This window comes from Nuphar pumila, chromosome 12, assembly GCF_984573655.1.
Source record: "Nuphar pumila chromosome 12, dmNupPumi1.hap1.1, whole genome shotgun sequence".
NCBI lineage: Eukaryota > Viridiplantae > Streptophyta > Magnoliopsida > Nymphaeales > Nymphaeaceae > Nuphar > Nuphar pumila.
In genome coordinates this window covers 32430589-32448974 of record NC_143260.1, presented here as the reverse complement: position 1 = coordinate 32448974, position 18386 = coordinate 32430589, and the positions used below count along the sequence as shown (strand labels likewise).

At 38.5% G+C, this 18386-nt stretch overlaps 1 protein-coding gene and 1 pseudogene across 2 annotated transcripts; both read left to right on the top strand.

The window, feature by feature from the left end:
- Nucleotides 1-889: 889 nt before the first annotated feature.
- Nucleotides 890-4596, top strand: LOC149820572 (nuclear cap-binding protein subunit 1-like; annotated as a pseudogene). Its single transcript, XR_016426377.1, has 7 exons — nt 890-989; nt 1380-1498; nt 2211-2349; nt 2591-3083; nt 3988-4095; nt 4293-4459; nt 4539-4596. The product of XR_016426377.1 is annotated as a nuclear cap-binding protein subunit 1-like (transcript).
- Nucleotides 4597-7732: 3136 nt separating this feature from the next.
- LOC149820571 (acyltransferase GLAUCE-like) lies at nt 7733-11307 on the top strand. The gene is made up of 2 exons (XM_089981827.1): nt 7733-8176; nt 10411-11307. Exons 1-2 carry the CDS (start codon nt 7733-7735, stop codon nt 11305-11307), a joined length of 1341 nt encoding a protein of 446 aa, XP_089837953.1.
- The last annotated feature ends 7079 nt before the right edge of the window (nt 11308-18386 follow it).

The window sequence follows — 18386 nt, the reverse complement described above, 5'->3', positions numbered from 1 at the left end:
GAGGGAACTTAGACTATGCGCTTGGATTACAAATAAAGGTAAGAAATGGTACAGGTTTTGGCTTTTGGTGTTTCTTCTAGTTGGAAATAAATGGTAGTCTTTTTTTTGAGAAGTCAATCTCAAACCAAATGATGCATGGGCAAATTCATAAGGATCAACCCACTTATGGAGTCTGTCACGTTGCAAGTTGGTGGTGTTTTTGCAGATTAATAAAAAGTTCAGAAGATGTTGCTGACTGCCTGTAAATGTGGAAGCATACCATTGGGTTGCTTGGTTAAACGCTAAACAATGCGATCCACAAATTTGTTTTCTTAATAAATCTATTTGGTGCAAAAAGTGTGTTGTTGTTGTCATTGAACAAGTTTCACAGGGGCGTTATTTATGTTTGAATTTACTTATTCAATATCGTGCAGACTTTCTTCAAGTATGCACGTGGTGTTTCTTGAGAGTTGGGTCAAATAAGATAGTTTGGATCAATGTTGTGAATAGCGTTGAGGCATAGTGAGATGCTCGTGAAGGGAGGTGTAAGGCGTAAGCTTTATAAAATAAATATTTAAAAATCGATTAATTAAATGGTTAATTTTTTAATAAAAATATATATATATATATATTAATTAATTGAGCAGTGGAAGAAGAAGAAGACCGACAAGAAAGAAGAACAACAAAGGAAGAAGAAGATCAGTAGAAGGAGGAGAAGAAAAGAAAGAGAAGATCAGTAAAAAAGAATGGCAAAAGAAAGAGGAGAAGAAAAAGAAGAAGAAGAAGGCGAGAGAGAGAGAGAAGGAGGAGGAGGAGGAGGAGAAAAGAAAGAGAAAAAGCAGAGGAAGAAAAAGGAGAAAAGATAAAGTCTTATCGTTTTTTTTTTTAAGGAGGAAAAAATAAGGCGTGCAGCAACACGACTCATGATGCCTTGCGCTTTATTAGTGCGCCTCGAGGCATAAACGGTCGCGCCTGGCCTGGAGTCGCCTTTCACAACACTGGATTGGATGGTAAGGTGTCTCTTTGAATCCATAGGGAGTTATCCTGCAGCTTGACTATAAAAAAGATAAAAATGCTTATGGTGTTTCTTGATTCATCCTAGGTGTACCATCCAACATCTACCTACTGCTAGTTCAGTTTTGAATATTTAATTTTTTTAATTCTCCTTCTTGGTGTGGCTGGTAATTGATAAATATTTGGCGTTTAATACTGCCCTAGCATTATGTTCAGAGTGATCTCTTGTTTTATCCTGTATATAAGATCCTCCTTTTAATCTTTTGTCTTCAAATGGTTAAAAAAAGTAGTTTACAAAATAGTAGCAATAACCGATCCTCCTTTTGGTTCATTGATCAGTGAAACTTGGCCTTGTTATTCTTACAAAATTAGGTCTCTGTTCATAGGCCCTTCCAGGAGCATTCCCCGGAGTTGTTGCAGGAGCTGTACGTGCCCTTTTTGAAAAGATTGGAGACGTGGCTATGGAATGCCGCACTCTGCCCGTGCAGTGGATTTCACATCACTTGTAAGTGTTTCTTAGATGGTTAACATTTGAAATTAAGAGCTCAACTCATGGGTGGCTGTATTTATATTTTTTGTCCATCTTGTTCTTTCTTAATTCTTTCATGGTGTCATCATAATTTAAAGGTGCCTAAAGGTTTTTAAACACTGCAAATTACTGGCAGCTTCTGTCTTTTGTTGTTTGATTGAAAACATTGACATACCAATAATTGGAACCTCCACAGTTTGATTGTAGAAGTTCTTGGAAGACATCTGTGCTAATTGTGCAAATGAGTAGCTAAGAATATCTTCCCTATTTTCAAAATTGAATATTCTTTAACTGATGGTTGAATAGACCCTTTGCTTTGAACATTTTACCTTCTATTATAATACATGGTCAAGTATCCTGTATAGTTAATTGCCATTTCTATCTTCCAGTGGCTTCCTGAGTGTTTTACAGAATTGCTTGTTGTGCATGATTATGCTGAGTTCTATTCTTTACTTAAGGTTGTTTCTTCCCTATTTTGGCTCCAATATAACTGTGAGGGCATTAGATCGATTTTATCAATCATTGAGTGTTTTTTAAGGGATTCTTTGACAGACATAAAAAAATATCTTGTTAAAATTTAAAGGTTGATGGCTTCTGTGTAAAAATTGAAACTGCTGCTACTGTGTATTTTCCTTAAAATAGAAATTGGCGACCTTTTGTTAACATACTAGATGATGATGTGTTCCAGGTCCAACTTCCAATTTATTTGGCCATGGGAAGAATGGACATATGTCTTGGACCTTCCAAAATGGGCACCACAACGAGATTTTGTGCAGGAAGTATTAAAAAGAGAAGTCCGTTCGTCATACTGGGACAAAATCAAGCAGGTAGTGCATTCCTATTTGTTGGTTTAAAGGAAACAGAATCTTAGCCTCTTAGCTTTTAATATATCGGGAGCCTTTTCTCTTTTTTCCTGTTTTTGATTATGAAGATATACTTTATCTTGCACGAACAAGTTCCTGCTTGTATCTGTGCATAGTTTTCTGCCTGTTATGGTATGAGCAGATGCAACCACTGCTGCACTGTCGCTTCATGTTGTTTGAACTTTTGATTATCTTTTCTTTGCAGAGTATAGAGAATGCCCCTGTCTTAGAGGAGTTGCTTCCACCCATGGGTGGACCTCTCTTCAAATATGGTGGAGATGACAGCAGCGAAAGCACACCAGAGCTTGCTCTCTCAGTAGAACTTAAAAGCATGGTGAAGGGAAAGAGAACAGCTCGTGAATTAATTTCATGGATGGAGGAGCAAGTAGTACCAGTGCATGGTCCAAGAGTTGCTCTTGAGGTGGTTATCCAGACACTTCTTGACATTGGAGCAAAAAGTTTCACACATCTAATCACTGTGTTAGAGAGATATGGTCCAAGAGTTATGTTCTGACCAGGATCATCAAGTTTTGATGATGGATGAGGTCGATCTATTTTGGAAAAACCGCACTCAGATTACATCTATCACCATTGATTGGATGATGGATTATAGACTTATATCTAATCTAGCAATTGTTAGTTGGGTTCTTTCTCCTGCTAATGTTGAACAATTCCATACTTCAGATCGGCCATGGGAGGTACACACTTTTATAGACTATAGGGCTGTTTGATGGTTTATGTGTTGGTTGCATTTTAATGTATGGATGAATTATTTTGTTCATGTGATACACTTAGTTTAAAAGTAGTAAATCGAAGCAAATGAAATTTGTATCCCCGCTGAATACTTTCTGCTTTAGGAAACTACGAGAGACTTCTATCAAAATGTGCTTAATTGGAAAATCATGATTGTTTGGTGGAGATTTAAGATAGTTGAAGGCATCTTCTTTCCTATTGTTATTCTCTCAATAGTATCATCTTGATACAATTGTTGTATGTATGAAATTTGTTTTTTTGAGGTTCTGGTTTTCCTTTTAATTATGGTCTTTAAAGGAGCTTAGTCTGAAAAGGTAACCAAATGTATACTGGCAAAGCTTACAGACACTCCCCATGTTCTATAGCTACTTTGCCATTTTATTATGCCCCTGCAATATAGAGTTACATGATTTGTTTGACTGAACCATCAAGTGTATTTTGATTTTGCACAGGTCAGTTCTTCATTTTGTTCCTCGTCTACGCTACTTGGCTAAGCTGTTTCTTTTATGTTCTGTTTTCTTTCCTATCATTTCATGACGCTCTGTAGGATGAAGTTTGCTTGTTAAATGTATTAGGGCATAATAAACTATGTTTTCTGCCAAGAAATGTCTTTGGCTTGTATGTGTGTGAGATATAATGTATTCCACATTCATCCTGTATCTTTCCAGCCAGAGAGTATGATTAAGATGATGAATGCATATTTAATAGACCATCGTTGCTTGTTCACTATGATTAGTATTGGAACATGTGTTGCTGTTGCAACTTCTAAAATAGAAAAAGTATATTATGATATTATGATGTATACCTAGATTCCTTTTGTCGTTATCAATTTTTTTTTTCAAATCACAGATACTAAGGAATGCAATAAGCAAAATATGTAATCGCATCTCTGATCTTAGAAAGGAGATCACTTTGCTGAAGGAAATGAGATCACCATTTGCGCAGTTGTTTTCTGAAGTACCTTGCTTGTAGTCGCCCCTTCCTACACTACTATTGTTGAGGATGACTTTGCTATCTTGCATTTGCATGTTCAACTCTGAAATGATATTGAGCATCCGAATTTCTTGGTCATAGACTCATAGTTGTTTTGTTGACCTGTGCTACTTTGGTACTGTTTTAATGGGTTGGCAAATCACAGTAATTACATAATGCAGGCTTTCTTCATTGAATTGTATAGAAGTTTTGGTGATGTGCTTCTGAAACGTATGCCCAAATTTTCTGGTGATGAGAAATTTGAGAATGTCGATCCAATGGCTCTTGATGCTGATGAACCTTCCATGGTGTATACAGACAATCATCAAAAGGGACAACCAAAGCCATGGTTTGTTATACGGTTTAATTTTGAAATCGCAAGAATTATAAATGGTTTGTTTCTTATTTTCCTTTTTATCCATCTGTAGTAATTTGAACCTGAATGGGATAAGCAATGACTATGATGTTGGAGAGATTGAGCAATGACGTGACTGTGTTTTGGGTTATGCAAATTCTTGTACAAGGCAGTATGCTAATGAGGTAAACTTAACTCAATCTAATCATCTTGTGCTATCAGAGATGGAATTTTTGGTTTCTGTTTTTGATGTTGTAGAGTGTGCGCGCATGCGGTTGTGTGTTGCATGTTGCTATTCTTTTCTTTTCTTTAGGTGATGTGGCTGTATTCAAGAGTGGTTCCGTTAGGTTGAGTTATTGCTACTTCTGGTTTTTCTTTCATCTTTGTTTTAGCCAAATAGTTTTGTGTCTATCGGAGATTGTTCTCTCATTCTTTTTCATTATTATTAAATTATTATAGATGTGTCTTGGTTTCTAGATTTGGCTTTATATCGAGAAACTCGAAAGAGAAGTGCTTGTGGAGGATGCACATCCACTGCTTATAAAAGCTGTATACCCAGGGCGACGTCGCCAGTACAGATAATAGGATTCCATTCATTTTTCCCTTGTAAGTCTTCTAATTTAACAGTGTCCTGTGTAACATTAATGCTTATTTAATAGCAGTTCAATGTTATTCTCACTGTGAGAGTGTTGGGGGTGCATCATTCTGTAAAATTGTTCGATGCACTTGTTTTTCTTCTAATTATCTTAATTTCTGCTTATCCTGGAGTTTTTTCTTTTTTAAATTTGGGAGGTGTGTGTGTTTTAGATGCAGTTCTATAGCAATGTTGCATTGAAATCTCTTAAAATAACCCAACACATGGACTTTTTTTTTTTCATAATCCAAGGGAAAAACCCCATCACGACCTCACATTGGCTGACCTCTGGTTGGTAAAACCCTTGAGGTCTCCCTCTGCCCACCAGGGACTTCACCCAGCTTCGACCTTGCAGCAAGGAACACCACCTGTGGGTTTCAAACTGGTGATGTCCTGTTAACTTGAGGCTTGGCTTTAGACTATTTAAAACAAATATTTACCCATAAAATTTCATATACTTGGCTGCTACTTGGGTTGGGTTCAGGTCGACCTTAATATATTTTGGATCAGCATTTTCTGTTTCCATGCCTGGGTATTCAGGTTTGGGCTGGGTCAGGTATAGGGCACGAGTCCAATTCATTGACAGGCCTGGTGCCCCAACCTGCTGTGCACTTCCAAACCACTAATTTTGTTTTTTCGTGTGTTGGGTTAGGCAAGCTGGGGGATTACCCCTGTGGGGTTCGAATTGGGGACCCCTCAGTTGTGTTGGTGCGACCTAACCATCCATCTCGTTCGACCTCCAATAGGCAATAGTAGTTATCTGTCGAAGGTAGAAACACGAAGAATAAGGTGATTGTTCAGTTTTTTTTTAATAACAAAAAGTCTGGATTTTCAGACCACCACATCGGAAGGTTTGCAAAGTTTTGAAAAATTCTAACTATTTTTCTATTAATTTCTGAGAAATGATATTGCCATATGGATATTTAAATAATAGTGGATGTTTTATCTTTTAATATGTTGGGTGAGAAATATATGGGCTTTTGAACCATTATTTACTTCGATTGAATGTGATAGCATTAATATCTTAAGCCAAAGAGGAGAAACCATTCTTTATTTCTTTTTTCGACAGAGAAAGCTGGGGTTTGGTAGACCCCTACCAGTTATACAACTATGCCATTGGGATTCGAACTTGCAACGTCCCAACACAAGGTGACATGCACTAACTGCTCCTGCTAGACAAGCAGAGCCCCCGTTGGTAAAAAAAAAACCCACATTCTTGTATATAACTAAGAAACCACTGTTTTTTTAAAGGCTAGCTGGGGTTAGGCAGACCCCTACAAGTTATTATTCAACGTACCACTGAGTTTTGAACCTGCATAGTCCCACCACAAGGAGACGTGCACTGGCAGCTCCTACCAACCACACGGAGCCACAAGTTTTGCACATAGAAACAGGACATTGTGGATGATTTTCCTGAACATGACTCGAGCTTGGGAACCAGTTCTTCACTGTTACTTGTAGATGATGGCACATGGGCAAAATGTATGACGTATGATGTGAAAATGATTTTATGCAAATGCTGGGAGAATGATTTTATGTGCTTGACTCATTGAACAGGCTGATGGTTGACACTAGTCAATACTCTCCCACTTGATTTTGCTGAAATCCACTATTATCTATATGATATCCACTAGATCAAATCCTCCCACACTTAAAAAAAAAAAAGAGACGAGGTTTCATGGGAAATTTTGGGTTTTATCTTTCCACCTAATCTGTTAGATGAAACCTCGCTGCCCACAAGGGCTCCACTCATTTGGTAGGGAGACTTGTGAATGCCACCGAGTTGATGGGACATCACAAGTTCCAAACCCATGGGTGGGATCACTCACTTACCACAAGGTCAAAGCTGGGTGAACTCTCCGGTGGGCAGAAAGGATCACAAGGGTTTTACCAACCAGAGGCCAGCCAATGTGCAGTCGGTGATACATGGCTCCAAAGAAAAGAAAGAGGAAAGTACACCTCTCTGCTTCTGCAAGATCCCATCCAATCCATGCTTGGGCTCTAGTTAGCCGGCCTACCTAACGAAGTGGAGAGGTGCTAATGGATGAGAACTATTTGCAAATGAATAGGGTTTGTGGTGGTGTGGGTGATTTAGGAAAATGAGTGCCTGACAACTGAATCATGCTAAGAAACAGTTATTGTCTATTGCTTGCCACCTGTAAATTTATATGTATTTTTTTCTGAAAGTTAGCTCACTAGTTTTTTAGTTCCCAACCTACCCCTCAACAGTACACACATGGCTGATATGGGTTACCTTGTCTTGGCCTATACACATATTTGGGAATGAGCATATCACTTCTCATTATTTTGTGTATGATAGAACCTTCTATTAAATTTGCAGTTCAAGTCTACACGTTTTCTTGGGGGTCCTAGAAATAAGCCACAGCAATGAAGGAAATGCCGAAACTATGTGTCACTCAAATGGATGCATGCATGGAGGGTGGCACCCTTTATTTCATGAGGAATTCCATTTTCCTTTGGTCATTTGCTTTTTAACCTACTTTTTCCCTTGCATTTTTTGAGTCTCAGTGGTGGCTTTATTTATTCAGTACAATAGTAGTGTTCATCAAGCTTCAGTACTTCACATTTGTAAGCTCTTGTCCCTATACGCAGTCCAAAGTGTAGTCATTTTCATGGATTCTCCAGTCTTGATATGTGAGGGTGATGTACTTGGAGAGGACCCCATCATTCTCACCTCCCCAAGAAACCCAGTCCCACAAGAAACGCTTTTCCTGTCAAACATTGATCAAACTGTGGCCTTCCCTGTTGAGACCGTGTACTTTTTCACTATGGCAGGTGGGAAACCAACATTTGATATTGTGGAAAGAGTGAAGGAATCAGTTTGCAAGTTGTTGGTTCCTTATTACTTCATGACAGGGAGGCTTTACTTTAACAGTGAAAGCAATAGGCTGGAGTTGGTTTGTAACAACTCTGGAGCTCTTTTTAGGGGGGCAAGGTCAGCCCTAAGTTTACAGGAGCTTGGGGATGTTTCTCTGCCAAATCCAAGCTTTCAGCATCTCATTCTAAGGGTTGATGGCTTCAAAAGACTTTGTGATACTCCAATATTTACAATTCAGGCAAGTCTTTGTCATTTCATCCAGTTGTCAGTTGCTAAATTTTATTTTGCTTTGTTTATGGAAGTTTAGACCTGTCACAAATTGTGTTTTCAGATTTTTTTTGCAAGGAAGTAGGGATGGCAGTGGACCGGGGAAAGCAGGGCCCCGCCCCGCCTCGCCCTGTTTGGACCAGGGATGAAGGGTATGAAACGGGGATGGAGGCGGGGATGAAGGTTAAAATCCATCCCCGTCCGGGGGTGGACGAGGGGATGGACGTGCACTTTTCCCCGCCCCACCCCGTCCCCGCCACGACCCCCGCCCCAACCCCGCCACGATCCCCGCCTCATCCCCGCCCCAACCACTTTTCCCCGCAATATCCCCGCCCCGCCCTGCCTCATCCCCGTTTGAACCGGGGATGGAGGACATGAAACGGGGATGAAGGTGGGGGTGGAGGATAAAATCCATCCCCGCCGGGGATGGAGGCGGGGGTGGAGGATAAAATCTTGAGGTGGGGCGGGGGTGGAGACCTTGTCCCCGCCCCTCCCCACTGCCATCCCTACAAGGAAGATCCCACAATAATTTAAGATTTTCTTTTCTTTTTTCTTTTTAAAACAAAATACTGGAGAATCTCATACATTTAAAAATCAGAAGAAAAAGCAACATCAAATGATAAAGAAAAAATGAGACAAATAAAAAAAAGACCATTAAATAGCACTACGTTTAAAAATGACACAGTAAATTAATGTAATTTGATTATGATTTTCATGTTTTGTAAATTCTTAGTAGGTTTAGTTAGGGCTGTCAACGGGTCGGGTATCTGACCGGACCTAAATTCTCGGGTATGGGCATGAAAAGTGCCAATCCAAATAATATTCAGGATGAACTGAACCTGACTCAAACAATATGCGGGCTGGGTTTGGGTAATGATTTTTTTCCTGATACCCGGCCTGGCCCGAGTATTTTATAAAAATAAATTTATGAAATTATGTGGGTCCAGGTATGAGATTCCATTTTCGTGACCGGGCAAAACCCGAACCCAGAAGTTTGTTATTTGGGCGGGTTTAGGTATACCCTGATGAGTCGGGCATCAGACCTGTTGACATCTCTAGGTTTAGTCTCAGGGCAGAGTCATGCCTAATGACATTTCATGTTCAGTGATGTCATTTCTCCTAAAATAGATTTAGGCTTTAGACTCATGGGACAAGCCATGCCTGAGGACGTTCCATGACCATGACTCTCAAGGCAATCTCAGTTCTGCAGACTCCCGGGTCCACCAATGAGTCAATAAGTCAAAGGACCAAGACCTAGTTAACTCGGGTCGAATGTTTTGGGTGAAGACAATTCAGATTTATAGATCCTACATCAAACCCAGATCCAATTAAAGCATTCACCCTAAAGATCTGACATATACAAATAATTGGGTGGGAACTTGTAGGACTTTAAGTCAGACCCGGGTTCGGGATCAGACGTGAGAATGCTGCAACCAAATCCAAGCCTGAATCTGACTTCGATCTGGTATTTCTTACTGAATCTGACTACAAAGACTAGGACTCGGTTGGATATCTGTCCAGGACCCGAACTGTTTGCATATCTATTTAAAAGACATGAAATTTTTTATTATGTACACACACACAATATATATATATATATATATATATATATATATATATATATATATATATATATATATATATATATATATATATATATATATATATATATATATATATGAAAACCTACTAAATGAAACATGATTTTCAGTGTTGTTTCTGAAATTCCGAACCCATAAATGTGTTCAGTACGATTGATTTACTAGAAATTGACTCTTGGATCATGCGTTTTGGATGAAAAAATGATATTTGGAGCCTGAAAATTATAGACTGTTGATTTTTAAACCTTACAAAAACGTATCCTTGAAATCAGACGTTCCAATAAGTGATTCTTATAAAAACAAGCATATAAATCACTAGTCAGAATTTTGAAAAACACCAGAAATTCATGAAAATCCAATAGCATGTTTTGTATGATGATGATGATGATGATGAACCCTTAGCAAATTCGGGTGGGCCCCACGACCACCCAGCCTAACATGACCCACCTACGGTCACACCCATGTGCCAGTGTGGTTTGATTCGGTACTTTCATCTCAAGGCCTCCATAACCACCTCCTCTGGCCAAGTGGGTGGCGGTGATAAATTTTGATTATTATTATTATTTTTGCATCGAAAATCTAGTGCATGTAAAATTTTGTGCAGGTTACGAGCTTCAAATGTGGGGGCTACTCCATTGGATTAGTCACAAATCACAGCATATTAGATGGCAAATCAGCTCTAGATATGATTCAAGACCTTGCCTCCATATGTAGGGGAGGTGGCTTGAAAACCCAATTTCTACACAATGACAGGAGCTGCATCAAGCCCAGAAGCCCTCCTCAAATAAAATACCCTCACCCTGAGTACATCAAACTCTCAGATCTCTTGGCGCTCTCTTCTTCTTCTTTTACAGCACCATTCAACCCAGACCTCACTTCCCTCCTCACCCTCTCTGAAAAGCAGTCTTACAAGCTCTTCACCTTCTCTCAGGAAAAGATCAACCAACTAAAGAAAAAGGCAACACCCACAGAATGCTCTACTTTTGAGGCCATGGTGGCCCACATATGGAGATCAAGAACAATGGCTGTGTTTGGGTGGGACCCACCAAGGACATCTTCAGTGTTGTTTGCTGTTGACATAAGAAAAAGGGTGTCACCACCTTTACCAGATGGCTTTGTGGGCAATGCAGTGGTCACAGCATGTGCAAGGGCAAGTGTCCTAGAGTTGAGAGAGGAGCCCTTCTCTACCATAGTGAGCAAGGTCCAAGAAGCAGTGAGGGTCCTGACAGATGATTACATAAAGTCAGTGGTTGACTGGTTGGAGGTTCATAAGGGGGTGCCCTCAACTTTGGATGGCAACTTCTATGTCTCTGCATGGTGGAAACTGCCATTCCATGAGTTGGATTTTGGGCATGGGGAGCTGCTCCATGGAGGGCCAATTGTGAGTGGGATGTGTGAGTTTGTGCTGCTCCTCCCCAATAGAGGAAGTGGCGTTAATGTGTGGATAGTCCTTGAAAAGGGTCAGATGGAAAGGTTCATGGCTCATATATATGATATATGAAGCTTTCATATGTGGCTTGAGTGTTAACTAACAGCCTATTACTAGTATTTTGTTTATTGTTATTGCTATTAATGTTGGTGTCATTGTTTCTGATGATGATAATTATGATTGTAGAGAATACTTGGATAAATGCCAAGATCAGAACCATGTCAGTTCCACTCATCCCCTATGTCATCCCTATCTTCATACCCCACCTTGATGCAAGTTGTTTTGGTCAAATCCTATCTCATGGATGTGATCTACATGGTCCATTTAGTGAATATCACCATTTGAATCGCCAAAACCTGACTTAGATAGGATTTTCTAGTGATTCAAAGATCAATGACTATAAATACGTCAAAATTTGTTGATTTAAAAGATCAAATACTTATTTGCTAAAAAGATTCCAAGGGTAGATTCTTATGAAACTGATATGTCTAATTCAGGTGTCGGATTTCATCAAAATAACTTGCATCAATGAGATTCCAGATGGGGTATAGGGATGGGGGATGCCCTAGAAAATGAGTGGAACTGAGTTGCATCAGAACTGTTGTCACTACCGGGGGCTCTGCCTCTCAGGTAGGAGCAGCTAGTGCACGTCACCTTGTTTTGGGACGTTGCAAGTTCAAAACCCAATGGTATAATTGTATAACTGGTAAGGGTCTGCCTCACCGCAGCTTGCCATTCAAAAAAAAAAAAAAAACTGTTGTCACTTGGCCCCACCAGTGACATAATTAAGGCCTACTAGCTAGACGGGTAAATTATCACGGAGGAGCCTTATGGGAACTACAATCTTCTTGCTAACCTTAAAGAATCTGGATATGAAAACCTACAAACCATTAAACAATTGCAAAGGTGGTTAGTCTAAAACAAAAAAAAAAAAGCAACTGCAAAGGTGGTTGACTAATTATTTTGAGGAAGAATACGTGGGGCTTCTCAAACCTAACATCCCATGCCTCTTTAATTAATCCAGTATTAAGGATGTCAATGGATCGGACTGTTTTCAATATCCGACCGGATTCGACTCCGTAAGTCAAAACCATTTCCGATTATAATTGGATATAGATGATTTGATTTTTTGGTACCGAATCCAAAGAAAATCTGGATTTAATCACCTTTTTCACCATCTGAACTCGAATTTGAATTTGGATCCGCTTAGCCAACATTAGATTAGTCTATTTTGGTATTGGTTGAATCCTATGTAGTCAAAAGCTTCAACTAGGCACTGACTAGTCTGCCTAATAAGTTTAGGGGTAAGTAAAATGGCTAGTCTTTGCGATTCCTAGGTGGGTAACTTAAAATGTACCAATTTTGCCGAAAAGGCACCAACTAAGGCACCTAGTCGGCAACTAAACTGCCCCTGCCTAGGCACAAGGGCAGTTTAGTTATTTATTATTATTATATATATTTATTATTTTTTGTATATATATATATAATTATATATATGTGCGTTTGTTTGCATGTTTTTTTTTCTAATGAAAACATGCTTAGTTTTATATATATATATATATATATATATATATGTGTGTGTGTGTGTGTGTATTCTGTTTGTTAATTTGCTATTGGGATTTTTTATGTGAAACATTGAAAGCATACATATTTAATTTAAATTGATTATGTTATTTTATATATGTTGTGCCACTTTGTTTCTTGATTTTTCCTATAAAAGTCTGAAAGCATGTTTAGTATTATGGATTATGTAATATGTTATTTATATATGTATGTCTTATTGTTTCTGTGAAAGGTTAAAAGTCTGAAAGCATGTTTTGTTGATTATACTGAACTCTCGGAGTACCTACTCCCACCTAATAGAAGCTTTAGATTGTCAAAATTTGTAAACTTTTTTAGTTGATCAGACCCTATATATATATATATAACCATTATTTAGTAGAAAACAAGTTTTGGATCATGTGATTATAGCAGATGTGTATCTTTTTTAAGACCTTTAAAAATCAATGGCTCACAATGTATCAAAATTTTATGACTTAAAAGATCCTACTTTTATATAAAAAAACATGATTCAAATCAAGATTCCTATCAAATAAAATATGCTGACTACATCCATAAGGTTTGATTAAGAAGATACAACCTACAACCATGATTTCTAGTAAGTGGGAGTAGGTACTCTCCGAGCACCTTAGCATCTCTCTCTCTCTCTTTATATATATATATATATATATATATATATATATATATATATATATATATATTATAATTTTTATATTTTAATTGAGGTACCAACTAGCCTGACCAGCTTTTTTAGGGGTCTACCGAGTAGGCACTGCCTAACACTTTTGACTACATAGGCTGTATGCATATGATTGGAATCCAGACGATTTACATACCTACCTAGTAGTGACCATCCACTGGACAGATTTGTTAATTAAGGATTAATAGATCGAAAGTAGGGTGTCTTAAAGAAGGTTCTTAATATTAATAAATAAATAGGCAAACAATTCGATTTCTTTTTAGCTGCCAATGGAATCTCAGGCCAATTCAAAAGCTTCCCTATTTTTCTTCTCCTGTGAATATGAGAATTTGGGTAAGAAAGTTCGCCACCACAAGGGTGGATTCCTGAGCCTATGGATACTTTAGACATGTTGGGGTACATGATGCCTCATCATGCTTGGATGAGTAATACTATATTAGAAAAGAATATATCAATAATTAAGCCATCTTACACAATGTGAGAAAGTGATTTCACAACTGACTGGAATTCAAACATCAAGGTTTAGGTCTTGAGTTTTAAAATATCAGGAATCAGCACTTTGGGAGAGGCAAATATGTTATAATAAGATTTTCTAAGAGAACTATGGTTAACCAGACAAGTGTCAGTCAACCACTCAATATAATAAACTCATGATCATAGTGACCAGCCAATGAACTTGCTAGGCCAGCTCTTGGTGATGCTTATAACACGCATTCACTCCATCCACCACAAGTTTACATATCACAATAAAGTTGTGCAATAAACTGGTTGATCCACTAGCACAAACATGAATGTTTTGCATGCAGGCACATGATTGTAACCCTTACATTGTATGGACTAGGGGTGTCAATGGGCTGGGTTTGACCCATACCCGACCCATACCAAACCCTATAAGGTCAGGGTTTTGTGATAAAAGAATGTCTGATTACAATCCAGGTCAGACCCGAAGGGCCCAATTAATATATGGAGCCAGGTATGGTTTGTGAAATTTCATACCATATCCTGGCTCAACCCGAGTTTCGACTAAGATCCACAAATTTTCAATGTAAAAAGGATAAACAATATTATTTTACTGGGAATGGTCCGAGTCTGCTTCATGCAATCCTTATAGGATCCAGGTATGGTTTCTCTTATGGTGGGTCTGATTGGACCCGGGTTTGGATTCAGTAGTAGTATCTCAAACCAGATTTGATTCTGGTTCCACATGGGTCTGAACCAAACCTGACCCGTTGACACCCCAAGTATTATGAGTACTTTTACTTGAGGTAAGAGATATTATGAGTAATTTTAGAAGTAAATAAACATTTTACATTGTATGTTATTGTAATGTTATAAATGAATATAATTAACATGATAATTTGTGAGTGAGATCATGACTTTATATACATGTGTGTTGTGATATGCATGTTAGTTGTGGTTTGTCATGCATGTCAAAAAGAGATTAGATTTGTAAACACATCTATGTGGTTATTAATATCATGCATTGTAATGAGATTATGTTTAGATTAGAGTTTCTTTTTATTCTATTCATGTTGTATGAATGAATATTTTGAGATTAGCATACAGACCCCTTAAATCTCGAAAGTGGTGACCTGTGGTAAGAGTTACCTGGTTCACAGCCAGAGTGCAACCACCATGAAGAGTGAGCCATCGGTGATTTAACGATATAGAAACACTACATTATTGCGTTCTTAGTGAGAGATGTATGTGAGTCCTAAGGTCATCATGAGATTTAAGAATGAGATTCGTTGTAATCTGTTCACGACATCACTCATGAGGGAACGAGTGAATTATGAGTTTGAGAATGTGGTTTAATGTGTTAAACTTAGTCATGACTTAGAATTATACTCACATCAAGTTTGGGATTCTAGAGAACCATGAATGGTTGATAACCATCATGGTTAGTATGTAACATGAACCATACCGAGATTGAGAACTTGACCTCCCAGTTAGCTACCGGTGGGGTTCCCGTGGTGGTTCACTGCAGTGCCTGGTGGTCCGGGAACCACTGAGAGTGTATTGTTTATTGTCTAGCCAACATGTAGAATTGAGGTGTTCTACGAGGTTGCTATGCCCATAGAGGGCTATGACCGGTATAGCCGACGTAGTGATAGTTGTTTTGAGATAGTGTTAAGAGAGTGAATGATGGTAATTAAAATATACCAACTTGTGTGGTGTGACAAAAACTAAACTAATACTAGGGGCTTAGAGCCCACTACAGTTATAAGTTTAAATGTTTATTTACTTATAATTATTTCTTACTGGGTTGTAGGCTCACCCCAAATGTTTAATTACAACTGTATGTTTCAGGCATATTAACACAAACAAAACGTGAGCAGCTTCTTCGTCATCAGCAGAGTACTTGGTAGATTTCATTTCCTTGTCATTGAATAAAGATGTAATTGCTTTTCTTTTGTTATGAATGATGAACATTGTAAGAAAAAAGTTGATTATGAAATTAAATTTTTTTTTAGCCATGTTTTCTCTGTGTGAACTTTGAATTTTTTTCCTTTGGAAAGTAATACCAACCGAACTCGGACTCCCGAGGTCCTATATCGGGGTGTTACGGTCAGATTTTAGAAAAAACTAAAAACAATCTTTCCAAAGCTCGGTAGGCACAAAAAGCGCCAGACACCTACCCATTACTCTCTCTCTCTCTTTATATATATATATATATATATATATATATGAGAGAGAGAACTAAACATATTAGGCCCTCTTTTCTCGTTCTGCCCATTAGGCCCCACAGTTTGAAGTGTTTTATGATAGATTTGAACCGTTAGATGTGTTTAGCATGCTCTATTTAGTGAGAATTGATTCTTGGATCTTGTATTTTTGATGAAAAAATGCATTTTTATGTGCCAAAAACAATTGATGCCTTCATATCCATTGATTTTGGATCACCGAAAAACCTGTATCTCGGTGATCCAAAAGCCCGTTCCCACTAAAGAAAGCTTATAGATGACATCTATGGTGTCAGATATGAGAAAAAATACTGAAAACTACGATCTTTGAATGAGCCCAATGGGGGCAGAACAAGGGCGTAGCTAGGGCGGGGGCAGGATTGGGCTGTAGCCCAGTCCTGCCTCCCAAAACAGTTAATTTTTTTTTTTTTTTTTAAAGCTCAGTCCTAGCCCAGCCCTGATTCCATATGAAATAGATTTTTATCCATTTTTGTAGCCCAGTCCAGTCCTAGCCCAGCCCTGACTGCAGCAAATAGTTTGATTTATCCATATGAAATAGATTTTTATTAATAATTGTAGCCATTTTTTATTTTATCTCAAAATTTTTTTTCGGGGGCGCTGCCCCCGAACCCCCGAACCCCCGAACCCCCGAACCCCCGATTATCGCACAAATAAATTCTTTTCCCCTGTTTGCCCCCGCCTCACATGAATCCTAGCTACGCCCCTGGGGCAGAAAGAGCCCATCTTTCTCTCTATATATATATATGAATGGGAAAGTATGAAGGAGCTCCTAAGTAGCATGATAAACATCAATTCATGACTTGGACCCCTCCCATCCTGAAGTTATGATTAGAGAGCATGCCTGATGTTGGTAGATTCTATTGGTGGCCACTTACGCAATTCAGAGTCTTCAGACAGTGTGGACCTTTCCATGAATATTATTGCATGATTGTTTTACACCATGGTGGGGAGGGTCAATGGCACTTTCATATGAAAACTGCATGAAACAAATGGGCGCTTAGGAGAACCATTTTGTCACCTGATTGCAAGCATGAGAAAGTTGGGCCCTGAAATTCAGATTCATTTTAGATAAAGATCCCCAATCGACAGAGAAATGGCCTTGTGACAACTCTCGAGTCTCTTTGACCTCTCTCTAGTCCTTCGAGATAGCTAGGATTGGCTCTAATCAGGCAATTAGATAAGTATAAGCTCGCACGTTAGCTAGAGTGTGTGAGATATTTCACTATTTACCATCACTTTGGTATCTATTTCTCTCCATTTTGCCTACCTAAGGACTGTCTGGTATAAAAAAAAGTAGTAAATTTCAAAAGAAATAATATGACGGAGGAGCTCTCATGAGCCCAGTGCAAAGGCTACGCACCTCATCCCACATTCATCTTCTTATATGCGAGTGCTTTTGGTCACGCATATGAGGGTTGCCATGCCTTTTTGGCCAGCATGAATTCAGAAAGTTGGTGGTCTGAAAACCAGAATGTCCTTTTTCAAAAGATTCTTTTTATTGGTATTTTGTATTTTACCACGATTTTATTAACAAATCACCATCAACCTGACAGCTGATGCTATATGAGCTGCTGTATTTTTGCTGAATGTTTTAATTCAGTGACAATTTTTATTGTATTTGTCATTTCCTCTGTGTTCGACGACGAGGCAGATTATGTTGTCATATTGTATATAGACGATCACCAGTTTTTTTTTTTTTTTTTAAAGATAATAATATATGTATTGATTAAGCAATAAACAGTACGCAGGTTGTAAAGTTAGGTGTGATGAGATATCACGTCCACTATACCACAGCAAGCACTCCAAATTACAGCAAACAGTGTAAAACACAGATTACAGAGCAAACAGAAAAATAGAAAAACATAAATTACAGGGGAGACATATGAAGATGAAGAATAAGGAGAGAGAACCAGTCACAGTCCGGGTGTTATAGGCTCAGGTCGGCCTTGCTGAACCGTTAAAGATTCACACCAGTTACATTCAATCCCTGACACATCACTGTGCATCTCACTTGGGAACCGTGAGAGTGCGGCATATACTGATAAATTGGTTATATGCCTACACTGATAAAATTGGTTATATACAATATGACTTTATCTGCCTTCTTGAGTGACTCATTGTCATGATTCATCTACTCATCTGAGACCTATTCATTGTTCACTTCAGTCGTGTGCTCTGTTTTAGTG